Source organism: Oryctolagus cuniculus, chromosome 11 (assembly GCF_964237555.1).
Source record: "Oryctolagus cuniculus chromosome 11, mOryCun1.1, whole genome shotgun sequence".
NCBI lineage: Eukaryota > Metazoa > Chordata > Mammalia > Lagomorpha > Leporidae > Oryctolagus > Oryctolagus cuniculus.
The window spans coordinates 59,364,513-59,392,506 of NC_091442.1; the positions used below are offsets into that span (position 1 = coordinate 59,364,513).

The 27,994-nt window shown below is 50.2% G+C and overlaps 2 protein-coding genes and 2 non-coding genes across 23 annotated transcripts in view; all 4 read right to left on the reverse strand.

Moving 5' to 3' along the window:
• Positions 1–17,833, reverse strand: part of BAZ2A (bromodomain adjacent to zinc finger domain 2A) — a 36,614-nt gene extending 18,781 nt beyond the window's left edge. For 3 of the 18 annotated variants that reach the window (XM_070052380.1, XM_070052379.1, XM_051832806.2), the window contains exon 1: positions 12,737–12,952. Coding sequence is in view for 3 of the 18 variants with exons in the window: in XM_051832805.2 (XP_051688765.1) it covers positions 17,632–17,635 (4 nt within the window). In the remaining 15 variants the exon portion in view is untranslated. Of the gene's footprint in view, positions 1–12,289; positions 12,425–12,736; positions 12,953–13,089; positions 13,193–13,340; positions 13,426–15,596; positions 15,621–15,967; positions 16,218–16,518; positions 16,634–17,631 lie in introns of those variants that run through there. The other 15 variants (XM_070052378.1, XM_051832807.2, XM_051832808.2 and 12 more) reach the window with 14 other exon arrangements.
• A 1,836-nt stretch (positions 17,834–19,669) lies between these two features.
• ATP5F1B (ATP synthase F1 subunit beta) overlaps positions 19,670–27,994 on the reverse strand; it is a 32,846-nt gene continuing 24,521 nt past the window's right edge. The window contains exons 2-11 of one of the 3 annotated variants that reach the window (XM_070052401.1): positions 24,487–24,723; positions 23,846–24,028; positions 23,422–23,596; positions 22,922–23,043; positions 22,511–22,695; positions 21,921–22,079; positions 21,699–21,821; positions 21,007–21,219; positions 20,445–20,646; positions 19,670–19,930 (exon numbers count right to left, since the gene is read on the reverse strand). In XM_070052401.1, coding sequence (XP_069908502.1) covers positions 19,833–19,930; positions 20,445–20,646; positions 21,007–21,219; positions 21,699–21,821; positions 21,921–22,079; positions 22,511–22,695; positions 22,922–23,043; positions 23,422–23,596; positions 23,846–24,028; positions 24,487–24,613 — 1,587 coding nt within the window. In that variant the 5' untranslated portion in view covers positions 24,614–24,723 and the 3' untranslated portion in view covers positions 19,670–19,832. Of the gene's footprint in view, positions 19,931–20,444; positions 20,647–21,006; positions 21,220–21,698; positions 21,822–21,920; positions 22,080–22,510; positions 22,696–22,921; positions 23,044–23,421; positions 23,597–23,845; positions 24,029–24,486; positions 24,788–27,994 lie in introns of those variants that run through there. The other 2 variants (XM_070052402.1, XM_002711084.5) reach the window with 2 other exon arrangements.
• On the reverse strand, positions 22,773–22,848 carry LOC127487433 (small nucleolar RNA SNORD59). Its single transcript, XR_007914231.1, has one exon. It is a non-coding gene; the product is annotated as a small nucleolar RNA SNORD59 (small nucleolar RNA).
• Positions 23,695–23,769, reverse strand: LOC127487432 (small nucleolar RNA SNORD59). Its single transcript, XR_007914230.1, has one exon. It is a non-coding gene; the product is annotated as a small nucleolar RNA SNORD59 (small nucleolar RNA).

Here is a 27,994-nt window from a genome sequence, read left to right on the forward strand (position 1 = left end):
GTAGAGCTATGGAGAGTCAGTGAGAATAAACAAGACACAAGCCTGGAAGAGTCTTCCTCAGTGTAAGCCCCGCCTTCCAAATTCCCAGCCCAGGTTATTCCTCTATCTTAGGTATCTTCCCTCTATTTTAACATTGAACATTCTCCATCCTTGTGTTTTTAATCCTCAAAGCAAGGCCAGAGATCCACTCCTAGGGTCCACAGAATGTCCCCAAAGCCATCTTTCTGACAGGAAGCATTGACAGGAAAAGCATTTGATATACACCCTGCTTGGTTTTGTTGTTATACTTGAGCTAAACAAAGTTTCTAGTTATCCTATCTATAGCCCTAGACTACTAAAGACAATACAGTTAGGTACATGTGTCAAGGGATTTGAAAAGGAGAATACATTTCAGAAAAGGTAACAATAATGGTAAAACCCTAATCATCCAGCAATATTCTACTTCTTATACATGGGAAATACCATGGACTCCAAGAACACAGATCAGAAAAATGTCATCAGTGACAAGCTTTCATTAAGATGGTGTTCCAAGAACACTGTGGCACAGTGCACCACCACTTGCAACACCAGCATCCAATGTGAGGACTGGTGCCAATCCAGGCTGCTTCACTTCCAGTCTACCTCCCTGCTAATGGAAAAGCAGCAATAATGGCCCAAGTACTTGGGTCCTTGACACCCATATGGGAGACCAAGATGGAATTCTGGGCTCCTGGTTTTGGCCTGGCCCAGCACCGGCTGTCATGGCCATTTGGGGAGTGAAACAGCAGATGGAAGACCTCTCTCTCCATCTCTCTCCCTCCCTCCCTCTCTCCTTTTGTCACAGAAAGAAAGATGGTGTCCCGAATAGTTATTTCCTTGGTTTTGTGGCTTAAATATTAAAGGTCAGGAGGGAGAGAAGGAAGGAAGAAGGGAATATCGCCATATTTTTAGAATTGTATCTATGAACTACACTGAATCTATTCGCTTTGTATTAATATCACGTTAACATAAAAAAAATAAAGGGTCACATAACAACACGATGCTGACATCACTGAGGGGATTCTTAACTTTTTACCCTTTCCCAGATGTGATATGATTAATACTAGGAATGATAAAAAGTGAAGTCACTGATCACAATTGCACTTTAAAATGAGCAAAGAGGAAAGAAAGATGCAGAAGCCAAAACTGTTGAAGTTTGACATGACACATCAATCATATACTCTGCTGAAACAGTACACACTAACTTGACATGAGACACAATCCATCATACAGAAAAACCCATCTCCCTGGATTATGTTACAATGTTTTCAATAAGGGCAGAATAATTCAGATAGAAAGGCTTCTTTAACAAGCTCCCAAGAACTGGCAATAAGAAAATTTAGGTAATGTTTCAAATAACCTTTTAAAAGAGAACCAGAGGTAAAGCTTTTAAGAAGATGAATAGCTTGGTTCAGAACATATATATGATCTCTGGACAAGGTCAGTAATAGTTACACTCATGAATGTGCTGCACACTTCAAGTCAGACACTACCAGGCATATGTGTGAATATAACACAATTCTGAATATGAAATTCAAATGCTGTATAGTACATGGCATGATAACTGTTATGATATTCCTGGCTAAATATCCTAACTGTCTCTACTCCAACCAATTTTAAATGAACTCTAAGAAATAAAAGCAATTTGTGTTTTGTTGATTTAAGGGGGAAAAAAAAATCAACATTTTAGGACTGACTTATCTCCCATACAGGATTTCCTATCTTCATTCTAAAACGACCTCAACCTGATATGCATTCATGAAAAAACTGGCCCTCTTCAAGGAAAAGATCTCAGGGTTCTCCGGGATTTCTCTATCAGTTAAAGCCACTCTTTAGCAGCGGGTGGGTCTGAAATATAAACATGAGAATAATCCTTCTAAGGGTGCTGCTGCTATGGCACAGGGGATTAAGCTGCCGTCAGCAGCACCAGCATCCCATACCAATGACAGTTTGAGTCCCAGCTGCTCCACTTCCGATCTAACTCCCTAATGCGCCTATGAAAGCAGCAGCAGGTGGCCCACGTGCACCCACATGGGAGACCCGGAAGAAGCGCCTGGCTTCGACCTGGCCCAGCATTGACTGTTGTGGACATCTGGGGAGTGAACCAGCAGATGAAAGATATCTCTCTCTCTCTCGGTCTCCCTCTGTAACTCTGCCTTTCAAATAAGTAAATATTTTTTGAAAAAATTCCATTTGAAATGAACAAAAAAGGAAAGTTCATGCCCTAATTTCTGTTAAATTTCTTCCAAAATTTCTACCACAGAGCAACAAAGACACTTAGTAGTTCACTTCAGAAATCCTGGAAATGCTATACCTGGAGTGCCAATTCATCTGATTCCCACCTCTCCTCTTCCACAGTTTTTTTGTTTGTTTTTTAAAGATTTATTTTATTTATTTGAAAGACAGAGTTACTGAGAGAGGTAGAGACAGAGAGAGAGGTCTTCCATCCGCTGGTTCACCCTCCAGATGGCCACAACGGCCAGAGCTGCGCCAACTTGAAGCCAGGAGCTTCTTCCAGGTCTTCCACACAGGTACAGGGGCCCAAGGACTTGGGCCATCTTCTACTGCTTTCCCAAGCCATAGCAGAGAGCTGGATCGGAAGAGCAGCAGCTGGGACTAGAACCTGCGCCTATATGGGATGCCAGCGCTTCAAGCCAGGGCGTTAACCCGCAGCACTACAGCGCCAGCCCCTCTCTTCCACAGTTTTAAGCACAGCCGTATCTCCCCAGGTGTGTGGGATACACACACACCCTCAGCCTTCCAATGCACACTGGACTATATCCTCCCACTCATTCAAGAGTCACAGTTCATTTTTCCAATCTCTATTTGAATCCAGAAGAAACCAGAGACCTCCTCTCTGCTGCCATGGGAGAGCAAAACACACATCCTGTTTCACAAATTACAAACTAGTTACAATACATGGATGGCTCACAGGAATCAGAAAATAAAAGGAATGGTAAGTTATCTGGTGCCTGGCATCTGTTTCTCCATGCACTTTTACCCGAGGGTCATCAGACCACCACTTCATTTACAACAAGTTTCCCAGACACATAAAATTCTCTGTGCAGTGAGGGTAACGCAAGGCAGCAGGCTCTACTTACAAGCTGCTTAACCTTGAACAAATTGACTTCAACTTGTTGTGCCTCAATTTCATTATTTATAAAAATTTTAGTGGGCTGGTGTTGTGGCATAGCAGGTTAAGCCTCCGCGTGCAGCACTGGAATCCCATATAGGCACTGGTAGAAGTCTCAGCTGCTCCTCCTCCAATCTAGCTCTCTGCTAATGTGCTTAGGGAAGCAGCAAAAGATGTCCCAAGTCGCTGGGTCCCTCTCCCGATGTGGGAGTTGTTCCTGGCTTCAGTGTGGCCCAGCCCTGGCCATTTGGGGAGTGAACCAGTGAACAGAAGTTCTCTCTAGTCTCTGAAACTCTGTCTTTCAAATAAATAAAATAAATCTTAAAAAAAAAAAAAAAGTGCCCAATTACAAGGCTTGAGAGATTAAACAAGAAAAACTATACAAAGGCCCTGGTATGGTGTCTGTCATCCAAAATGCACTTAATAAACATTAGCTATTATTACTAGAACTGCTTAGTTTTCAAAAATATAATTACTTCTAAAAGGTCTAAATAGGGGGCTGGTGTTCTGGCACAGCAGGTTAAGCCACTATTTGCAATGCCAGAGCACAGGTTTTCAAGTCCCTGTTGCTCCACTTCTGACCCAAGCTCCCAGGTAACGGCCTGAAAACGCAGGAGAAGATGTCCCAAATGTTCAGGCCCCTTGGTACCCAAGTAGTAGACCCAGATGGAGTTCCAGGCTCCTGGCATCAGCCTGGCCCAGCCCCAGCTACCATGGCCAACTGGGGAGTGAACCAGCAGATGGAAGATCTCTGTCTTCACCCTTCTCCCCCTGTCATTCTACCTTTCAAATAAATAGATAAAATAAAAAGATTTATTGGGGCTGGCACTGTGGCATAGCAGGTAAAGCTGCCACCTGCAGTGCCAGCATCCCATATAGGTGCTGGCTTGAGTTCCAGCTGGTCCACTTCTGAACCAGCTCTCTGCTATGGCCTGGGAAAGCAATAGAAGATGGCCCAAGTCCTTGAGCCCCTGCACCCACAAGGGAGACCCAGAGGAAGCTTCTGGCTCCAGCTCGGTGCTGCTACAGCCATTGCAGCCATTTAGGGAGTGAACCAGTAGATGGAAGACATCTCTCTCGCTGTCTCTGTCTTCCCTATACCTCTCTGTAACTCTTTCAAATAAATAAATAGATATTAAAAAAAAAAGATCTTGAGAGGCAGAGTTACAGAGAGAGAAAGAGAGGGAGAGGGAGAGAAAGGTAGAGGGAAGGAAGGAAGGAAGGAAGGAAGGAAGGAGGGAGGGAGGGAGGGAGGGAGGGAGGGAGGGAGGGAGGGAGAAGTGTCTTCCATCCACTGGTTCACTCCCCAAACGGTCGGTCGCAATGGCAGAAGCTGGACCAAGCCAAAGCCAGGAGCTTCCTCCAGGTCTCCCATGTGGGTGTAGGGGCCCAGGCATTTGGGCCATCCTCTACTACTTTCCTAGGCGCATTGGCAGGGAGCTGGATGGAAGTGGAGCAGCCAGGACTTGAACTGGAGTCCATATGGGATCCTGGCATTGCAGACGGAGACCTAACCTACTACACCACAGTGCCAGCCCCAATAAAATATTTTTAAAACAAATAAAAGATCTAAATATAATTTAAAATTACTACCAAATGGAAGATACTACAAAACCAGAGAAGATCGAGCCATTCTTCTTCATATGCAACTTGATTCCTTGTATCAGATGTCACTTAAATATGGAATTACAATACTGGGATACAATGAAATTGAAAACAGTTCTCAGCAGTAAACCTAGAGTTATTTCATTGTAAGCTTCCTACCCAAAATGCTCTTCACAACAAAGCCTGATGATAAACTGACCTCCAATCCAGAGCGGGAAAGAACAGTAAAGCAAAGGAGGGTGTCTCCCTTTGAACAAACAGGATTTTCACCAAATGAAAAGAAACCAGCCAGAGAACAGCAGACAGCTCTCAAACCAGGAAGTACAATCAGACAAGAACCCAGCCCCAGTCCCAGGTATATATAAATGGATCTCTTAAGCGTCCTTATGTTTCATTTTTAAGAGTTAAGGGCCGGCGCCGAGGCTCAATAGGCTAATCCTCTGCCTTGTGGCGCCAGCACACCAGGTTCTAGTCCCGGTCGGGGCGCCGGATTCTATCCTGGCTGCCCCTCTTCCAGTCCAGCTCTCTGCTGTGGCCCGGGAGTGCAGTGGAGGATGGCCCAAGTACTTGGGCCCTGCACCCACATGGGAGACCAGGATAAGCACCTGGCTCCTGGCTTTGGATCAGCATGGTGCGCCGGCTGCAGCAGCCATTGGAGGGTGAACCAACGGTAAAGGAAGACCTTTCTCTCTGTCTCTCTCTCTCACTGTCCACTCTGCCTGTAAAAAAATATAAAAAAATAAAAAAAGAGGTAAGGGACATTGCCCTTAAGTTTAACACAGTAAAGCCAAATGGACTGCTTTTCTGTTAACTACAATCAGAGAGCTTCTACTTGGTGGGCCTATAACATGGTTTCAACAGAAAAAGGCTGACAATGCAAGGTGCTGAAATAAATTAGATTTCAATGCTGTTACAGGTACCCTGCCTGATCAAGTCTAATGAAAGATTCATTAACACACTCTAGCTGGACTCTGCCCCCGCAGTTCTTTGTTTCATGCTCACTGTAAAACAACAAAATCCCACAAATGGGAGATGTCCACATATTTTTGGGAATTTAGGAGAGATTTCAAATGTTTGCCGACTAAATAAGGAAAGTAAATTCTACTATATGATAAAGAAATCATGCCACTACCTTTTAGTTTTATAACTATGAAAGTTAAGGACATTTCTCAATTCTACACATCTCTGGACTACCTACCATACTCTAATGCAAAGATTTCCAACCAGGGACAATTTTGTTTCCTAAGGGACATTTAGTAACGTCTGAAGGTGTATACTACCAGCATTTACCAAGTAGAAGCTGGGGATGCTTCTAAGCCCCCCACAAAAAAGAATTATCTAGCTCAAGACAACAACAGTGTTAAGGTTGAGAAATCTTGCTCCAACACAGAAACTGTCCCATTCCTGTTCCACTCCCAGGGAAATTCTAAGTTTTCACTGCTTCTAGTTCCTGACCCCACAAGCAAGGATGCTTTGACTTTTCTATCTAAAATCCCCTTCTCTCTGGCTAAACCATCGCCTAGGAATAAGGAGTTCCAAGTGGAGGCCATCACTGTCAGCATCCCATATGGGCACCAGTTTGAGTGCCGGCTGCTCCACTTCCGATCAGTCCCCGCTAGTGTGCCTGTGAAAGCACCAGAGGATGGCCCAAGTTTCTGGGCCCCTGCACTCACTTGGGAGACCCAGAAAAAGCTCCTGGCTTCAAACCAGCCCAGCTGTGACCACTGCGACCATCTGGGGGAGTGAACCAATGGATGGAAGAGATCTCTCTCTGTAACTCTGCCTTTCAAATAAACTAAAAAAAAGTTCCAAGTGCCAAACCACAAAATTGGCATTTCCATGCAGGAAATTACCCCATTCTGACAGCCCTTGGAACCCTGACTCAGATAAACCTCAGCTTGTACTAACTGAGGCTCATTCTCTTTCAGATACCCACTCTTTCAACCCTTCCCTAGTTAGGACTCTATGTGAGGCAGGAGGATGATCATGAAAGAAGGAAGATTACAATAAAAGAGCTACTCAAAATTGCCACTGTCTAGGCTGCTCAGGAAAATACAAAGGTAACTCTTCTATTTCTCCTATACAATGTAGTTCGGTAGCATCAATTGGATATTAAACTCTACCCTTGCATTTCCAGCACCTAACTTAGTACTACTCAGTACATAAAATAACCAAGGAAATATGTACTGAAACCATGAACTGAATAAATGGAGAGTAAATCTACCTTTTCTGACACTACTAGCTTACTCATCCAAAGGTTGTAAAAGCTTTGTTCCTATTTTCAGAGATCCAAAAATTTGAGCTTCATTCTTCAGAGATTTTAGAAAAAAAAATTCCCAGAGGAAAGAAAGCCTCCAATCTTCATGTATTTTAGATAGCCATCCCTGGTAGAAAACACAGCCTTCAAACAAGAAAGTACTGGGGGCGAGTGCTGTGGCGTAGTGGGTAAAGCTGCTGCCTGCAGTGCTGGCATCCCATATGGGCACCGGTTGAGTCCAGGCTGTTCCACTTCCGATCTGGCCCTCTGCTATGGCCTGGGAAGGCAGTAGAAGATGGTCTAAGCCCCTGGGCCCCTGCACCCACGTGGGAGACCCAGAAGAAGCTCCTGGCTTCTGATCGGCCTGGCTCCAGTCATTGTGGCCATCTGGGGAGTGAACCAGCAGATGAAAGACCTCTCTCTTCCTCTGCCTCTCTGTAACTCTATCTTTAAAATAAATAAATCTTTAAAAAGAAAAAAGAAAATACTGGAACACAATATACTTAAGCTCTAAATTAGTAAAATTTCTGCTTAACTAAACATCCTAAAGTGTGTGGAAGGTTCTAAAAAGCCTACCTAAATAAGACACTACATAACAACCTTGACTTGGTTTTCTGTAACAAATCTGGTCAACTGTCATAAATAAGACTGGAAATGTCTCTGAAATTGCAGGACACTAAAAGCCACAGTCCAGAGTGTTAAGGTTATTTCTCCCTTTCAGCCGTTTCTCAGAATTTCAACTTTAATAGTAAAGGATTCCACCTTTTCCTCCAAGAAAATGTTCCCTTACCCTCAAAAGGAGCTCAGCATGGAGGTTAAATACCTCCTGAATAGAAAACTAAAAGTAGTAAGACAACCTGTTTCTTAAGAACCTTCACTTTTTTGTTAACTTCCAGTAAGGTTACAGTATTCTTTCAGTCTGTAAAATGCCCCCTTAATAATTACTGTTGGTTCTTCACATCTGTAGATGCTGCATTTGTGGCTTCAGCCAACTGTAGATTGAAAATAGTTAGGAAGGAGAAAAATGGTATCTATACTGAACATGCACAGACTTTTTGGGTCATTATCTCCTTTTTTTAAAAAAAGATTTATTTATTTATTTGAAAGACTTATACAAAGAGGCCGGTGCCGTGGCTCAATAGGCTAATCCTCCGCCTTGCGGCGCCGGCACACCGGGTTCTAGTCCCGGTCGGGGCGCTGGATTCTGTCCTGGTTGCCCTTCTTCCAGGCCAGCTCTCTGCTATGACCTGGGAGTGCAGTGGAGAATGGCCCAAGTGCTTGGGCCCTGCATCCCATGGGAGACCAGGAGAAGCACCTGGCTCCTGGCTTCAGATCAGCGCGATGCGCTGGCCGCAGCACGCCAGCCACGGCGGCCATTGGAGGGTGAACCAACGGCAAAGGAAGACCTTTCTCTGTCTGTCTCTCACTGTCCACTCTGCCTGTCAAAAATAAAATAAAATAAAATAAAATAAAATAAAATAAAATAAAATAGTTATACAGAGAGAGAGAAAGAGACAGAGAGAGAAAGAGAGGTCTTCCATCTGATGGTTCACTCCCCAGATGGCCACAACGGCTGAAGATGCACCGATCTGAAACCAGGAGCTTCTTCCAGGTCTCCCACATGGGTGCAGGGGCCCAAGGACTTGGCCATCTTCTATTGCTTTTCTGGGCCATAGCAGAGAGCTGGACAGGAAGTGAAGTAGCCGGGTCTTGAACCAGCGCTCATATGGGATGCCAGTGCTTCAAGCCAGGGCGTTGACCCACTGCGCCACAGCGCAGGCCCCTGGGTCATTATCTGCTAAACAATATGGTATAAAAACTATTACTCAACATTTACATTGTATTAGGTATTGTAAGTGATCCAGAGATGATTTAAGTATATGCAAGGGACAGGTATTTGAAGCAGTGTTTAAATCATCAATTGGGTCACCCACATTCCACAGCTGAGAGTTTAGGTCAAGGCCCAGCAACTCCACTTTAAATCCAGTTTCCTACTACTGCATACCCTGGGAGGCAGGAGGTGATGGTGGCTCCAATACTTGGGTTTTTGCCACTCATGTGCAAGATCCAGATTGAGTTCTGGGATCCTGACTTTGGCCTGGCCCAGCCCTGGCTGTTGCAGATACTTAGGGAGTGAACCAACAGTTGCAAGATCTCTGTATTTCAAATAAAATGAAAATTTAAAAAATCTTAAATATATGGCATGATGTATACAAATTATATTCAAATGCCAACACTGGGTCATTTTATGTAAGGGACTTCAGCATTTGCAGTTTGGTACCCATGGGGTCTTAGAACCAGTCCTCCAAGGATATGACTGTATTCTCTTTAGGAGAAGTACAAAACACTAAGCCAATGCTACTATCACTGCTAGTAACAGGAACTTCCACACCTCTTCAAAGCAGAAAGGTTTGGTTTTGCACAATTTTCTAAAACTTCAAAACAATGCAGACTGACAAGCTAATGAAAAATAGTCCTCCTGCTCTACATGCAGCAATGCTGGGAAAGCATTCTTCCTGAGCTATGAGACATACGAGAACATCAATATCCTAAGAAACCATATTTACCTCTGGAAATACTTTGAGAGTTACATACTTGACTCTATCCTGAGACATAAAAACTGGCATTATTGCCTTATTTTACACATGTCACACAAGGTCAAATATCAAACCAATTATTGACTAACTTCTCTACTGTTTTAAGAATAAAAGAATTGGGGCCAGCACTGTGGTATAGTGGGGTGAATCCCTGTGACACCGGCTTCCCATATGGGCAACGGTTTCATGTCCCAGCTGCTCCACTTTCAATCCAGCTCCTTGCTGATGGCCTGGGAAAGCAACAGAAGATGGTGCGAGTGCTTAGGCCCCTGCCATCCATGTGGGAGACCCAGAGGAAGCTCCTGGCTTTGGCCTGGCCCAGTGCTGATGGTTGGGGCCATCGAGGGAATGAACCAGAGGACAGAAGATCTGTCTCCCTCTCTGTAACTGACTTTCAAAATAAATCAATCAATCTTAAAAAAAAAATTACAGCACTTTGGTGCTTGACCTTGTCAAAGGTGATAACAAACGCCAACTACTGGAAGACAGTCACCCTAAGAGGTTTTGCTTCTCTGTTGGCAACACCTAACTCCCAGAACCAAGAGGTTGAGCCTCTCAAGGCAATCTAGGTTTCTGACTGGTACTGAGATCAGTCCATTTAAGTCTCTTTATACCTAAAACTTGGAGGAGGAAGGGAGGGAGAGTCTTTGGGGGAGGAGGGGAGGAATAACAACCAGTCAGTATCAAGAAACCCATTTCCGTAACAGAAAAATGCATCAATTTTATAACAAGGACATGAAAAAGACTGGCTTCACTCAGCTCGTAAATCAATCATTTATCAAATGAAGTCACTATTTTCTCAAAGTCTACTTCTATTTCTTGCAAAAAGCCCAAAGAATAAATAGTTACTCTTCTTTCACTTTTAATCCCCAACAGGAGAAATCAATTTACTGTATCAGGTCCCGATTTAAGTAAGCTCAGGTAGAAGAAGAGGAAAGAGGAATTTAAAAATCAGTGTCAAATCAACCCTACTGGAGAGCAACCCAAAGGAATCAACCAGACAAGCAGAAGAAAAAGATGTTAACAGGAGATGGATTTGTTTTTACTGTTTTCAGAATATTAAGAACTCCAGTGAAAAGAGCAATGATACTACCAGTGATGAAGACACTTTCACAGTCGTTATGTCCATCTGTTCCTCTCCTGGATCTTTAATCTAGGGATCTACACGCAGGTGGAGGGCTTCTGATTGGCAAACGGTGAAAAGATGATTTACAGGCCAGATTTACAGTTTTCAGGATAGTCCAAATGATGTTAATATCTTCAACTCTCAAGATCTAAAATCCTGTGTCCAACTCTTGTCCCTAACCAAATCCCTTATCCGATAAAATGCCTAGGGACACAGCACACAGTTCATCACGTCGTGCTATAGAGAAAAAGCAGAATTACCAGGTGCGAACTAGAGAAAATCTGGGTGCATGGCTGTGCACAGAACACAGGAAAAGCTCGCTCTCTCTCCAAGAACAAGAGAGGCGTTCAAAAGACTGAAGAGTAAGTCACATGACAGCAAACTGTTCTAGTTAGTTGGTTCTGCAGCAGCCTACCTCAATCGACAGGCTTCCCAAAGGGACTGTTCTTAGGCTACACCATTGAGGAACAAGCTCACCATTCTCACTCTATAAACCAGGTTCTGCTGCAATACATAAATCCCAGTCATGGTGAAAATCTTCCCCACCCCCTCCATTTACTCCCTGTCTCAGAATCTTCCACCCTGCTTCACGTCACAAGCTTCCCTGCTTAGGCGCTCTGCAGGACAAAACTGTCAAACTTAACACGAGGAAGGCCTCAAAAAGCAGGCCACAGAAGATCTCCAGTCCGGGCTGGCAGTTCCCTGTGCTGTGGCGATTTGCATCACTTGCACAGCGAATACCCTGCTGGTGAATAACTGAGTTTGCTTCTCTATGACCTCTAGCTCAAGGGGAAAAAAAAGGAAAAACAAAAACAAAACAAAAAAAAAAACCCAAAAACCCAGACAGAGAGGAGATGCTATGGAGGGGAGCAAGAGGATCAGGAAGTCAACTGCAGGTCACTACTTCCAGTTGACAAATTGAGTTTAACCCTCTCACAACACCAAAAAGTCCAAGGAGAGATCTCGCAGGCCACATGGTTGGCAGGATCCACGCCTGCCCAGAAGGTCTCAGAAAATGAAACCAAATCTGATTAAAATGGACATTTCAAAACAACAAGAGACGCAGCGGCAACACGCACAGCTGCCATTTCCCCGGCCACTTCCTGCGGGAGGCTGGGGGAGGGGCTGTTTGTGTACAGATGGAGGTGGAAGCTATTCCCCCATCGCCCCCCAAAGGATACAAATCCCTCACTCCAATAAACCCTACAAAGGATGACGGCTTGCCTTCTCCAGAAAGCTGGGAACAACAGGGAAGAAAGGGATGTGTGAGATCATCCTGTCTGCCACCGAAGCGGGGATCCCCTTGGTGAGGGATCTCCTCGGAAAGGAATCCCTCTTTATTCTCCCCTTCAGCCCCTCGGCTCCGCTCAAACCCGGACGCTGGAGCGTCAGCCTCACCAACCCCCATCCCCGGAGTGGGGGAGTCTCCCGGGACGTTAGGGCCCCAGGCAGGCGCAGCACCGTCCCCAGCTCCCCGCGCTCAGCAGCACTGGCGTGCTCCCGAGAGAGACGCCCTGGGGACCCCTGGAAGCCCCCCTCTGCCCTCCACTCACCACAGCCAAAACGCCCCGCGCTCCACAAACCGAACGACCAAGCTTCCCAGGGAACCCCCGCACCCAGCGCTGGCACCCGGGCAATCCCCACCCCCACCCGAGGAGGTGGAGCCCCTCCCGGGGATTCCACCCCGAGTCCCCCACAGGAGTCGGCTCCACCAGCCAGGAGGCTCCTCCGCCTCCTCCCGGTGCCCGTCGCGCGGCTCCTCCCGCCCCCGCGGCTCCTGCCGGGGTCCGCGGCGGAGCCGCCAGCCCCGGTCTCCTCCCGGCCCGCAGGGCAGGGAGACCCCCGGCTCCCGCAGGGCGCGAGCAGGAAATAAGCTCGAGTCGGCCTCCCGCCCCAGGCAAGGCTCTAAGGCGGCTGCGGAGCCTCTGCTCCTGGAGGGAAGCCGCAGGTCAAAGTGGGGCTCTCGCCCCCTCACGCCCCCGGGCACAGACCCCACAAACCTGAGGAGGCAACGTCCGGTCGGCTCGGGGCTCGCCTCTCCCCGGGGGACGAGCGGTTCACATGGCCGCGCTCCGGACGCCGGGAGGGGAGGAGACGCCCGCCCGGGGAGGCGGGGGTCCGGGGTCCGGGGTCCGGGAGGGGGGAGGGGGACGCGGCTCAACCGCGGGGCCCGAGCGGAGCCAACATGGCCGGCGGGGGAGGAGTGAGTCGCAGCCGGAGGGGGCGGGGAAGCTGCGGCCTAGAGAGAGCCGCCCTTCGCCACGGGGTCCTAGCGCCGGCACGCCGGCGCACCCGCCCCGGATCTGGGTCCTAGCGCCGCTGCGTCTGCAGCGACTCCGGTTCCTTGGCTCACCTAGCAGCTGCCTCTGCACCAAATCTCATTGCAGACAGTCGACTTTCTTCACACAGGGCAAACTGAAAGGCAGGCCACCGTCTCTACAGGTCGGGCCAAATTTCTAGGGCAGAAGCGTGCGTCCCTGAGTAGGGGTGTAGGGAGGGCCATGCAAGGGTAGCGGGACAGTGGAAGTGGAAAGATTAGTAATAGGGCCCTGAGTCAGTCCTGGTAAAGGGGTAGAGAGAGGCAAGGGTCTGCCGCCCACTCACCTCTGTCCTGTTGGGGCAGTCTGGTCCTGCCTGGATCACCACTTTCCTGGCGACATCTGCAGGGCCCTGAGCGTCGGAAAGATCCCTGTGCGTGGGGTAAAGGAGCCTCGACTCGGACCAGACAACGAAGACCTGTGTCTAGCCCCAAATGCCCACGGCTGTAAGACTTGTTTGACAAGGCTACCTAACAGTGCGACACCTTCCGAGAACCTGAGAGTCAAATGCAGCACAGGACCAGAGCTTGCCTGTCACCTAGTGTCTACTGCAGAGCTGCAGGGCGGGAACCGGCGGTAGAGCTCCCAGATCGCCTGGTTCAACCCTCTCCCTGTCAGACGAAGGCATTAAGGCCCAGAGAGGCTCGCGTACTCGTTCAAGGTCAAACCTGGACAGAACAGAGCTAGGAACCCAACACTCTGCAGGTTTCAAGATAATTCCCACTCGATTCAATGTCATGCGGTTCTGTAAACAACTGCCTAAACTGTGCAACACTCAGGCGGAATATTCTAGAAGGGAAACAGAAGTGGGGATGATGAAACTCCGGCAGCTTTACCTCTAGGGGTCTGATAAGAAGGATCTGAAAACCGGGTGGGGACAGGACAAAGGGAGAGCCAAATCCACTCTAGACTGGATTTCCTTACTCCACAGAGCAGGGGGCTCTTTCTGAGTTTTGAGAACAGATTCCACCCACGGCTACCAGTAGCTCAGAAAAGATAAGAAGGAAGCTTGCTTCAGCAAAGCTTCAAGAGAGAGAGAGAGGCTAAGGGAGGTTTCTCTCTGTCTCCTAAGTAGATTACAAGGGAAAGGAGTAGACAGGTAGAAACCAAAAATCTCTCCTCCCGGGCGAAACCAATGTATAGGTCACCTTGGGAAAAATGCAGTCACCTCTCTCCCCACCCCCAACAGCCCGTTGACCTCGCGTGCCCGGGTAAGTAGAGGCCACGCTGAGCGAGAGGTTACTTCCTTCTGGAGAAAGGACAGGGACCTAGCAAACTCCTGACAAGGAAAGCCCTCTTTACCCTCAAAATAAAAAATAAAGGCAGGGGTACAGAGCTCGGAGTATGGACCTAGCACCTGAAGGTCGCGGGGGCGAGGGAGCGTGGCGGGTGGGAGGATGGGGTGGGGACAGCTAGTATCCCTTTTTTTTTTTTTTTTACCCTTAGCATTTCCAGGGCAGATGAGGGAGACTCTTCCTACCTCCCGCCCCCAGTCCTAGAGCTGGCCAGTGGGAGCCCGAGCAGGCAGGGGAGGAGCCTGCGCCAGCCGGCCGGCCGCGGCCACGCCCCTTCCCCCGGCCGCCGCACACCCACTCACACCCACCGCCGGCTCAGCTCGGCTCGGCTCCGGAAGAGCCGGTTACTCCTGTGCCCCAGACGGCCCCCGCCCCTTCCGAGCCCCAGGCCTAGTCTCCGGGGCAACCCCCAGGACTCTCCCAGCCGGGAGTGGATGGGCACAGGGGTGGTGCAAAAGAAAATGAGACAGGGTCCGTTTCCCCCACCTGACACAGGGGGCTACCATCCCCTTCATCCTTGGAGGAACCCCTGTCTGGTGCCGTGCAGCCAACACGCCCAGCAGCCAGAGCCCACCCCAAGCAGCAGCAGTGCGTCCCTCTATCCTGACAACACAGGACACAGTGACCCCTTTTGTCCCCAGACAGTCCTCAGCCCCATCAGCTGTGACTGATCAACCCCAAGAAAGGGGGAAAGGGGCCATTTTATTAGCAACTTGTTAGAAAAGTGTCTGGGGAACAGACTGGGCCCCCCTCGAGCCAGGAGCAATGGAGGGAGGGAGAACTTAGCACCTGCTTCCCCCATGTTCCTGTGGCACCTCCCGCACTTTGGGGCGCTGCCATGGCGTCGGGCTCCACTTCCAGGCGGGGGAAGAGAGCCCAGGGATTCGCTGGCATCCCTCTACCTTGCAGACACTCCCACCAGCAGCCCTCTCTCCTCCCAAGCCCGCTGGAACACCACTCAGTAGTCTGAAGACCCTCCTGACACCCAGGCCGCCACTTCTGGAGGTGGGCAGTGGGCAGTGAAGACACCAAGGCTAGCCACAGAGCTGGGGCCCAGCTGGATCAGGGAGGGAGGACTCCCAGTGGAAATGGGCAGTCCTCAAAGACCTCCTTTCCCGGCCATGGCAGAATGGGTCACGCTGACGGACAGGCGCGAGGAAGGCGAGGAAGGAGCCGGCTCTCAACCCTATAACCTCTCCAACCCCTCCCCCCCACAGGTCAAAGCAGAATAGCTCCCCACGACATACTTTGGGGGAATGGTGGCCTCCCCTTCTCCCCTCCAGGTCGGAATGGACCACCTCAGATCCAGCCCGGTTTCCAAACTTCCCAAAGGGCTTCTCCTCGAAGCTGCTAGAAAATGGAGAATTCTGTTTCCTTTGAGGGTGGGGGCTCTCTTTGCATCTGAATACAGAAAGCGGTGCTTCCCTGGCCTTCCCCACCAACTCAACTCCCACAGGCCCCCGGCCCCCACTCCCCCAGCCCCGCGCCCCACTCTCCACCAACAGCCCCTTAAATCCTGAAACACAAGATCCCCGCCCCCCCAGCTCCGGGATTCTGGGGGAGGGGCGTTCCCAGGCTGGACCCGCCAACCCCGGCCCTAGAAGAGGGCCCTTCCCACCTGGGCTCAGTAGGCGGTGCTGAGGTCGGACCCCAAACTCTGGGAGCCCTGGGAGGGGGTGAGGGCCCCAGAGCGGCTTCAGCTAGGACTTAGCTGAACTTGCAGGGCGGCGCGGCGACTGTAATCGCTGCGGCTCCCCCGCCCCTTACTACGGGGAAGGAGAGGCGAGGGGGTGGCGGTTATTCCCCCTCCCATCGGGGTTAGGATGGCGTGGGAAAGCGCTCGTTCCAGAGGGGAGGAGGCGAAGCCCAGCCCGCGGGAGATTTTTTTTTTTTTTTTTTGGGCGAGGAAGGCGCGAGAAAGGGAGCCCCCCCCCCCCACGGCCCAGAATTGGAGGAGTCGCCGGGGAGGACGGCGGAGGGGCGTGAGGAGCCTCCGGATTCCGGGCGGCAGAGGACAGGGGAAAAAAACGGCCGAGTCGATAGTGCGGGGGAGAGAAGAGGAAGGGCAGCTCCCGCAGCGGGAGCGTCCAGTCCTGAATTCTGGGCCAGGCAACCGCGGCAGCGGCCCGCCCGGGGGCTCCGGGTCCGGAGGTGGGTGCCGGGCCTCACCTGGAGCTGAGCCGGGCCGCGGGCGGCGGCGGCGGCGGCGGCGCAGGTGGCCGAGCCGGGCGGCGGCGACGCCTCCTCCCCCAGCCCTGGGCCGGCGGCGGCGGCGGCGCGGGGGAGGTGGCGCTTAAAGGGGCAGGAGCCGCTGGGGTGCGGACGAGCGCTCGGGGAGGGGGCAGCGGGAGGCGTCTCCTAGGGCCAGACCCAGGAAAGGTCCCAGATGGCGGAACAGGACGGATCCCGAGAGGACGCAGAAACTTCTACGGGGAAGTGGGGGGCGGCAGTGGGCCTGAACTTGGGAGCCGGTGCCCGCGCTGCAGGAGCCCAGAGGAGGCCCTGGAGTGCAGGAGAGGGAACTCCAGGCCTGACGTGCGGGGGGTCACGCACGGCGCCCTACTAGGGGAACAGGTTCCCGGCGTCCTAGCTCCTCTGGGGCCGCGTCCCTACAGCTGCGGGGGCTGTGGAATCAGGAAGCCACGAGGGCAGCTGCCTCCTGGGAGCTCAGCCTCCATGCTAGCGCTGCCTAAGGGCCGCCGGCACTGTGGCGTGGAGGCCATCAGCAGAGCTGCAGGGAGGCTGCTGTGGGACCCTGGGGGCGGCTTTACTCTTAATTCAGTATCCCCACCATGGCCACCCTTGCAGCCACCTCGGGCAACAGGAAGCAGCTGCTCAGGGCAGCCCCCACCTGGTGGTGGGTCAGGGTGGGGGAAGAGAGAAGCCAGGGATTTAAAGGCCTGAGACTAAGGCTTAGGGGAGACACCGTGGAGACCCTCCAACACTGCTTGCTCTTGTGGGGGCCAGCAGTGAGTACTCTTTATAGACTGGACTCCCAGCAGCTCAGATGGGGAGGAGCGAGGGGCCATACTCCACGCGGGTGGGGGTGGGGGGCGCCCAGGCCTAAGGTACAGCCTCACTGTTCCTTAAGAGCTCCAGCCTGCCAATGCTCAGGATCCCAGGCGGCAGCCTCACCAGCTGAGCCCTGTACCCCCCCCCCAGTCTCATTTCCCCTCCTTCACCCCCCAAACGAGCAAAGGTTAAGCCCCACCCCTGCTGAGTCAGCCAGGGAGGGAGCTAGGCATCCCTCAGGCCTTCCCCGGGGCTGGTCCCCAGACTCACCCATGTCAGGCTGCCAGGGCTCAAGGCTGGGACCACCCAGCTCCTCGCTGTTGCTGGACCCCCTTCTTGCTGGGAGGCTTGCTGTAGGATCCTCCCAAACTGTGAGCTGGGAACTAGCAAGAACCAAAAGGCCAATGTATGCTTCCTGCGAGCCACACAGCCCGAACTGCTGTAGGGTGATGTCCCTGTGTGACAGACCCGGGTGGGGAGGGAGGAGGGAAGGGCGGGGCTTTCTCTGGGTGGAGAGAGGGAGGAGGCGAGGACAGGGCAGACCAGGAGAAATATGGAGGGAGGTTAGGCTGTGTTGACACTCCAGCGGCGTGCACAGAGAGGGTGCGGTAAAGAGGGAAGGAAATAAGCGGTTGCAGCCGGGTGAGAGGGAGAATGTTCTAGACAAATGCTGGAGGACGCGAAGGGGTGGAGGGATGCAAACAACCTTTAGGTTCCCAGGTCTGCCTCTGGGCGGTGTGGGAAAACAAAGCGGAAAGGGCTGATCCATACCCTGGGGCCTCCCCCCACTATCTTCCCCACTCAGGTCGGGACTTGGAGGAAGTGTCCCAACCCCCATAACTCAGCATTTCCCCCAGTCGAGCTTTTCTGGGAGCAAACTACCGGGCACAAGCAGCTCCGGGGCTCCACCTTCCGTCCAGATCCTGACACAGGGGAGACTGGTGCCAAGGACGTCATAGGCAGATGGGAGGAAGCTCAGAGGCCCCTACTCCACCCCGGGCGCCTCTCCCAAGGCCCCTCCCCAGCCTTCAGCCCCCAGGGGCCTCTGAATTGGGAGCTCAGCTTGTCTCCGCCCAGCTCCTACCCAACTGAAGGTCCCAGGAGGTGGGGCTTGGAGGAACAGGCTCCTCCTCAGGACAAAAGCCCCAGCTGGTTTGTAAACAGTCATTTGCCGAGAATCACATCCCAGCAAATGGCCCTCAGGGATTTCAAAATGGTGAGATCAGAATTCTTGCAGACCGGGTCCCGACTACCACAAGAGGGCAGTAGGACGGGTCTGGGTCCGGAACGGAACACAAGGGGCACCAAGTCTGACCTTGCGTTATTTTGTAAATTGAAATGGTGCTATCTTCCCACTCTACACCTCTTAGTGGGCGAAAATGAATGGGAAATGATTGAACTCCATTTAGTTCAGCAGTGCAAGCCAGCAACCCTGCAAACTGCCACTTCTGTGCAACAGATTCTCTGTCCTGAACTTTCTTAGCAGAGCTCAGACTAGGCCTCATGCTACTTTATACCCTTGCAGAGCCTCAAGGAATCCAACATGCAAGTCCGGGCTTGCCCGAAGTGGGGCACTCTGAAGAAATGAAGGCCTAACCACCCAGCCAAGGTGGAGGGGGCCCTTCTGACTCCATCTTAACAAAAATCAGTTTTCATCATTTCCTACAAAAATTAACTGATGAACCCCCTGCATCTTCTAGGAGTTATTTCTAAAACCAACCCATTTTCCCCAATATGCCCTTTTAAAAGTTTAATCATGGAGTATAGAATATTTAAGAGGAAAAAATATCCATTTGCTTTGAACTAATGGAATCAAACAGCCAAAGGAGAGGCCCTACTAAGATCCTACCACCCACAGGAATCTTCTCAAAAGACCTACACTATCAACCCAAGGGAACGGCTTTTCATTTTTGAGAACACCATTTCAAACAAACAAAGCCTACTTTCTGCTAAAACTGATTGTGGTCACTAAAAATCTCAAAAACTTCAGTGTTGGGGCCAGCACAGGTAAAGCCGCTGCCTGCAGTGCCAGCATCCCATATGGATGCCAGTTCGAGTCCCGGCTGCTCCACTTCTGATCCAGCTCTCTGCTGTGGCCTAGGAAAGCAGTGGAAGATGGCTCAAGTCCTTGGGCTCCTGCACCCATGTGGGAGACCCAAAAGTTCCTGGCTCCTGGCTTCAGATTGGTGCAGCTCCAGCCATTGCAGCCAACTGGGGAATGAACCAGTAGATGGAAGACCTCACTCTCTGCCTCTTCTTCTTACAAATAAATAAATAAGTGTTGGTAGAACCAATAAAATCAGACAGATTCTGAGGGGTTACATTTTATTGCAAACCTTAAATATTCTTCAAACAGAACATAATGTTTTCCACCAAGGCTCTTGCATGGCCTACACAGAAAACTGAAACGTTTTGGAGAGGGAAGGAGAGGGACAGCACGGGGTGAGTGCTTGCAGTTTGCCAAAGACCCCTCACGAATGCTCTTCGGCCAGCTTATCAGCTTTTGCCACAGCTTCTTCAATGGGTCCCACCATGTAGAAAGCCTGCTCTGGAAGATGGTCATACTCGCCTACACAGGGAAAAAAACCAACTTGTGAGAAGTAGAGGGCATGAACTTTCTGATCACCACTCAAGGCCGAGCATGGGTCGGAATGTGATGCATTCATATAATCTAAGAAACCTTTATTCAAACTTCTCTCACCCTCAAATGGACAAGAAAACATGATGCAGGGTGGATTACAGCACCCTGAGTTCAGATTCTCCTGCCTGCATCCCAGCAGTTAATTAAGCAGGATGAGGCCTTCCTGAAGAGGCTGCGCCCCTCACAGCAGAGGGGAGCTTGCACTGAACACAGCAAGTGCTGGATTTGCACGAAAGGGAGCCAGCGACTCGGAGAGGCATTCAGACTCTCAAGTCAGTGTAGAGTATTTCCAAACAAAATTTATGAGAAATAGCTTATTTTTGTAATTAAAAGAAAGGTGAACACATCACACATTGATGGCTATTGGAATAGGAACAGTAACTTAAAAGATTTTAGTTTTCCTATCATTTTATGTTCGGTTTGTACTAGTCAAAAAGCTCACCTGCCAGAATCTGCTGGAATCCTTTAATGGTCTCCTTCAAGGGGACCAGCTTCCCCATATGACCTGTGAAGACCTCAGCAACCTGGAATGGCTGGGACAGGAAACGCTGTATTTTCCGTGCACGGGACACAGTCAACTTGTCTTCCTCAGAAAGTTCATCCATACCCAGGATGGCAATGATGTCCTGGAGGGATTTGTAGTCCTGTGAGAAAACAGGATGAAAACAAGGTCTAAGTATTCATACTCCTTTAATTCTGACAAAAAATCGAAAAGGCAAACAAAGGGGAAGTTACACACTCGCAGGTCACAAGGGCCCTTGGCCTCCGTGTTTAGTTCTCCCAACTGCTAATCTGGTGCTGTTAGGAAAAAAAGTGAATTCCAAAGCTCAGCCTAAGTACCTGGAAACCCAAATCTTCATTAGCACTAACAATTCCAATGCTCGTCGCAACTTTCCCAATTCCAAAGTCTATCACAAGTTACTAGGACAGATGTAGTCCTAACAGACTCCCCAAATACCCTAAGGGATCTTATGGCCACTGATCCCTCACGGCAACACACTCACCTGCAGGATCTTTTGCACTCCACGGGCAACGTCGTAATGCTCACTGCCCACGATATTGGGATCCATGATGCGAGAGGTGGAGTCTAAAGGATCCACAGCTGGATAGATGCCCAGCTCAGCAATAGCACGGGACAGCACAGTGGTGGCATCCAAGTGGGCGAAGGTAGTGGCAGGGGCAGGGTCGGTCAAGTCATCAGCAGGCACGTAGATAGCCTACAGGGAGCCAAGAACCCATAAACAGCAGTAACCAAAGTCACTGCACCGAAGCCACCCCCTTTTCTGACCTCTCATCACCACCTCACTCTTTTTGAGGCAAACTTTTGAATGCTAAGAACAGGGGGCTTTCTTACAATCGCTGTATCTGCTGAGCTTATAGGCCATGATGAAAGAATTGTGTTATATTGTTCTTCATTCTGTATTTTAACTTTAATGATACTCACTTTGAATTAAAAAATAGCCAAAATTCTCCTTGTACTACAACAGTTCAACGAATCACGAAAGTTTAGAATCTGGCCACATAATGTTTAGATAGTTTATAGTATATTAACACCATTATTTCTTAATCTTTTAGGGACGTTAACATGCACACAGAGTATATTACACACTACTCCAGGGAACTCCTGAACCGCTTCCCTCCCCCCAGTTAAAAGCCCACTCTGAGTGCCTTTATGCATCAATTTCATTTTCCTTACCTGTACGGAAGTGATGGATCCCTTCTTGGTGGTGGTGATGCGTTCCTGCATGGTACCCATGTCAGTGGCCAGGGTAGGCTGATAGCCCACAGCAGAAGGGATTCTGCCCAGTAAGGCAGACACCTGAAGGAGAGTAAGAAGAGGTGTTCAATGCCTCCACCGTTAGCCTCATTGCACAACGGAAACATCACATGAACGATGTGCTTCATGGCTTCCCCTTACCTCTGAGCCAGCCTGGGTGAAGCGGAAGATGTTATCAATAAACAGCAGTACATCTTGACCTTCCTGGTCTCGGAAGTATTCGGCCACAGTCAGTCCAGTCAGAGCTACCCGGGCACGGGCACCAGGTGGTTCATTCATCTGACCGTACACCAGCGCTACCTGCAGTAATCAGACATAATCAGAAAACCTGGCAGAGGACTGAGGAAGCCACGTGCCCAACACCACCAAATAAGAGGTAGCACAGACCCTCCTTCCCAGAAGGGGTCAACGCAGGAAATTAGTAAACACCTGTTTAAGTGTAAGGTACAAAATAGGGTTATCTGAGGCACAGGATCCACCTCCAACTTCACCTCTCCCCCTCCAAAAAAAATTTACCTTCCCAAATGATGGGACTATGAGTATACCAACAAAAAAAAAATCTAAAAATGCAATTTAATGTCAAAGAGAAAACGACTAAGTGTCTTAGGAAGCTGGGTGTTAAAAAAAAAAAAAAAAAAAAGGCAGGAATTTCCTCTGTAGGCCCAGGATACTAAAAACCTAGGTTCAGCTGGCAAGTTTCTGACAAGGCCATCAGTCAGCTCAATGCTCACCTTGGAGGTAGCATCCTTCAGGTTGATAACACCAGACTCAATCATTTCATGATATAAGTCATTGCCCTCACGGGTTCTCTCACCAACACCAGCAAACACAGAGTAACCACCATGGGCTTTGGCAACGTTGTTGATCAACTCCATGATCAGTACTGTCTTGCCAACTCCAGCACCACCGAAGAGCCCTACAAGAGGTTGAAAAGAAGGATTATCTAAGAGTTCTGTCCGGTTATACCAAACTTCAAATAAACTTTTGCATTTTCCATCTCAGGAACAGCATCTGGCTTCACTCGACAAACTCAGAAGAACGAAAGTCAGAAGCTACTCATCAGTGAAGGAGAGAGCACTCAGTACCTATTTTGTTTTTCCCCTTCCATATTAGGTTTGGAAAACACCTGCCCACCAACATACCGATCTTGCCACCCTTGGCGTACGGAGCCAGCAGGTCCACAACCTTGATGCCAGTCACCAGAATTTCCTGCTCCACACTCATCTCTATGAACTCGGGAGCCTCTGCGTGAATAGCAGCAAATCTGCAGAGAAGGAGCGAGGAGGACCAGTGTCCATTCACCTTAGTGAAAGCCGTCACCAGCGCCCACCCCAACTTTCTACGATAAAGCAGACTTCCTTACTAGCATACCAACAGGAAATACAGAGTTCCACGTGTTGGAGACTCCACAACCTAAGCCGTAAACCTGACCTTTTAATAATCATCTAGTGTCTTAAACAGCAGATCTTTATCCATCAGAACTTCTGCACCCTGCACCCTTAACTGCTTCAGGAAAACCGCAGTGTGATTTCAGTAATGGAAAATAGCAGCACTTTTAAGGATCCCCTACAGGAATGGTCTGTTTTACTGGATGGCGACATTTTAACATGGAAAACTGCAAGCTACGGCAAGAGAGTCTTACTGTTTGGTTTTGATGGGACCTCGCTCGTCAATAGGTTCTCCAATGACATTCATGATTCTGCCCAAAGTCTCAGGACCAACAGGAATTTTGATAGGCGCACCAGAATCCAGGACTTTCTGGCCTCTAACCAAGCCCTCTGTGCCATCCATAGCAATGGTTCGTACTGTGCTCTCACCTGTCAGGAAAAGACATTGCACAGTTACACACAAGAACAAGCTGAGCTCCTAACATTTTAATCAAGTGTAGCTGGCATGAAAGACCTCAACCAAGACTCCTTCTCAGTATCGAAACATGGCTTCAGCAGACTCAGAAGAACGAAAGTCATTTTGATAAAATCATCATAGAAAGGAGACAGGTTGGTTTTTTAATTTATTTTGGTTAAATCAAGTCCTTATGGTACTAAAAAAAAAAAGAATCTACTCACCCAAATGCTGGGCCACCTCCAAAACCAACCGGGTCTCCCTGCCTTGCACTTCCAGGGCGTTCAGGATAGGTGGCAGGCCCTCATCAAACTGGACGTCCACCACGGCACCAATGACGGCCACGATGCGCCCGGTGGCAAGGCCTGCCTTCGGCGCCGGCGAGGTTTGTGCGGCATAGTCGCGAGCTAACAGACAGAAACATATCGCAAGGGTTCAGGACGTTAAAGGCCTTCGAAAGCTCCGATTTAACCCACAAGGACAAGCAACGTCCGTCCTGGCCGGGCCTCCTTCCGCTAGTACGGAAGGCGTGTCTAGAGCGAGGGGCCGCGGAGAAAGCGCCTGCACGATCTCCCCACCTCCACGCACAGCACCGAATTATGCAAGAGCTCGGTAGCCCCGCTGCAGGGGAAGGTCAACGCACCTGCCCACACCTTCCCGTCACACAAAGCCCTTTCTTCAAAATGACACAGAACTAGGTCGAAGAAGGTTCGCAGGGGCGAACCGTTCTTGATCTTCTGCGATTAGAAGGCTGCACACCACCCTGGCGTTCTTGCACCACGGATTTTAGGCCCGAACTTCAATCCGCCGCGCCTCAAGGTCACTGGGGCGGCAGAAATGAACTCATCTATAGGAAAGCACTCACCAGGCTGGACCGCTGCCGGGGCGGCCCGGAATAAGAGCTGAGCTTGGGGTAAGGACGCTGAAGGGGTGAGTCCCCGCAAGGCCCCGGAGGCCGACGCCGAGGCCACACGACCTACAAGACTCAACATGGCGGAGCCCGGGTGGAGACTGAGTGCCGCAGCTGCCCCTCCACCGGCAATCCAGCAGTTGGGGCGAAGTCTAGTCTGCTGTAGGTATGTCCATTGGCTAACTCTTCTGCCTATCATTTTTAGCCGTGCTCCTATAGGTTAATAGGCTCTGATCTTCTCAATCATTGGTCAACTGTGGTGCTAATCTGAAACTCCCTTTTTTATTGGAGCTGCCGCCTTCCAAGCCTGGAAACCTAATTGGGCCACCGGAATGTCAGTCAGAGAGGGTACTGGGCGGAACTACGTTTAGGAAAGGGGCCGAGTTCCTGTTGGGAAGCACGTGGGCTGCCTTTGCCTGTCCTTGGGCTGTCTCCTTAGCGAGACCTTGAGCTAGGTGACAGGGTGGGGGTTAGGGAATTAGGATCGTCGGGAAGCTGTCCTCACTGTGACGGTGACGAAATAAGGCGCTTTCTCTAGAGTCAAAAACACGGGTTTTGTTTCGCAGTACTGAGATTGGAAGCTCCCGGGCGGCTCAGCAGGTCAGAAACCCGGAAGGATCATCAGTGCTTAAATCTGTACGAAAAGGAAACGAATGCAACCAGTCATTGAACATATGTATGCTAGACATTGAGGAGACAAAAAGAGGGAGATTCGGGGCCTTTCGTTTTTCCTGTTTAAAAAAATTTTACCCATTTTTGTCCCCCATCACGTTTCCTTTCCGGGGTAGGCGTTGTGCCCGCAGTTTAGAATCCCCGCATCCCAGAGCAGTACGGTCACACACACTGCTTCCCATCCAGCTTCTAGTGTTGCACCTGGGAAAGTACTTGAGGCCCTGCCACCCGGGTAGGAGACCCAGGAGACCCGGATGGACCAGTTTGTGGCTCCTGGCTCCCACCCCCAACCCAGCCCTATCTTTCGGCCATTTGGAGAGTGAGCCAGCAGGTGGAAGATCTGTCTGTGTCTCACTTTCATACTCTGCCAATCAAATAAGTAAATTTTGTTTTTAGACCATTCCTGTTAAGGTCCAGGTGAGTAAAGAGATGAGCGAAGCATGAAAAGCAGAGGCTGGATTCAGGGGGCTTTTGGTGAGAGCAGGGGCTGGGCAGGGATGCTGTGTCTTTTGAGAATTGAAAGTCAGCCCCTGCTGGCGGGGGTCTAGAGACACTCAGATGGTGCAGCATTTGACATACCACATTAGACCTTCCTGTAATACTGCCTCTAATAACACGAGGCTCTCAGGCCCCTTAGACCAAGAAGGTTGTGGGAAAGCCCCCAGGTCTGCGTGCGGCGTGTGCCCGGCAGCCGTTCTGTGGCTCCTGCTGTGGGACCTCATGTTCTCAGGAGGTTGTCTGAAACGCAACAGCATGCCTGGGGACCGTGGTGGTCCCAGTGTGTGTAAATGTGTCCATGGCAGGATCTAGCATAGTTTCTGTATCAAAGGACGGAAAATTGTCAGGAAAGTGTTTTAATCACAAGCACTGAGTCTGAAAGGTAAATTTCAAAATGAAGCTTTTGGGGCTAGCGTTGTGGTACAGCTGGGTAAGCTGCCACCTGACACAGGCATCCCTGTGTCAAGTCTCAGGTTCAAGTCTCAGCTGCTGCACTTCCTATCCAGCTCCCCACTAGTGCATTTGGGAAAGCAACGTAAGGTGACCCAAGTGCTCAGGCTCCTGCCACCCAACATGAGAGACCCGGATGGAGTCCTGGTTCCTGGTGTTGACCTGGCCCTGCCTTGGTTATTATGGCCATTTAAGAATGAACCAGCAAATGGGAGATTTCTCTCTCTCTGCCCCTCTCTTTAACTATGCCTTTCAAATAAAATAAATCATAAAAAAAAAAAAGGCATCAAAGGAAGAAGGCCAGCTTTATGGCTCAGCTGATTGAGCCACTGCTGAGGACACTGGCATGCTATCTTAGTGCCAGTTCAAGTCCAGGCTGCTCTGCTTCTGATCCAGCTCCCTGATAATGACCTTAGGAAAGCAATGGAAGATGGCTCAAGTACTTGGGTCCCTGGCACCCATATGGGAGCCCTGTCCCAAGTCAAACCCCAGCTACTGTGACCCTTTGGGGAGCAAACCAGCAGATGGAAGGTTTTCTCTATATCTCTGTAGTTCTCCCTTTCAAATAAATAAATATTTTTAAATGACTAAAGAATCAAAGAGAAAATGTCAAAGAGAAAGAAGCGATACATTTCCTATAAAATTTGGACTGAAGGCCAGCACTGTGAGATAGCTGGTTAAGCTACCACCTGTGATGCCTGCATCTTGTACTGGAACACCAGTTCCAGTCCCAGCTGCTCCACTTCCAATCCAGCTCCCTGCTAATGCACCTGGGAAAGCAGCAGACTATGACCCAAGTACCTGAGCCCCTGCATTATGTGGGAGCCCTGGATGAGACTGGCTCCTGGCTTCAGCCTGCCCCAGCCCTGGCCACTGCAGTCATTTGGGGATTGACCAGAGGATGGAATTTTTGTCTGTCTCTCTCATTCTCCCTTTCTCTGCAACTCTTCGTTTCAAATAAAATAAAAATCCTAAAACATTTTTTTTTTTAGATAAAGAACATCTAAAAAATCTTAAAAAAACATTTCTCGAGGGCCGGCGCCGCGGCTCACTAGGCTAATCCTCCGCCTTGCGGCGCCGGCACACCGGGTTCTAGTCCTGGTCGGGGCACCGGATTCTGTCCCGGTTGCCCCTCTTCCAGGCCAGCTCTCTACTGTGGCCAGGGAGTGCATGGAGGATGGCCCAAGTGCTTGGGCCCTGCACCCCATGGGAGACCAGGAAAAGCACCTGGCTCCTGGCTCCTGCCATCGGATCAGCGCGGTGCGCCAGCCGCAGCGCGCCGGCCGCGGCGGCCATTGGAGGGTGAACCAACGGCAAAGGAAGACCTTTCTCTCTGTCTCTCTCTCTCACTGTCCACTCTGCCTGTCAAAAAAAAACCAAAAAACAAAAAAAAAAAAAAACAAAAAACAAAAAAAACATTTCTCGAGCCAGCGCCACGGCTCACTAGGCTAATCCTCCACCTGCGGCGCCAACACCCCAGGTTCTAGTCCCAGTCGGGGCGCCGGATTCTGTCCCGGTTGCCCCTCTTCCAGTCTAGCTCTCTGCTGTGACCCGGGAAGGCAGTGGAGGATGGCCCAAGTGCTTGGACCCTGCACCCGCATGGGAGAACAGGAGGAAGCACCTGGCTCCTGGCTTTGGATTGGCGCAGCGTGCTGGCCCTGGCAGCCATCTGGGGGGTGAACAAGTGGAAGGAAGACCTTTCTCTCTGTCTCTCTCTCACTGTCTAACTCTACCTGTCAAAAAAAAAACTATTAAAAAAAAAACAAAAACATTTATTGGTGGAATGGGATCAAAGCCATTTCAGTGGACTGCAACAAGGATGTCCACTTTTAGGGGCTGGCGT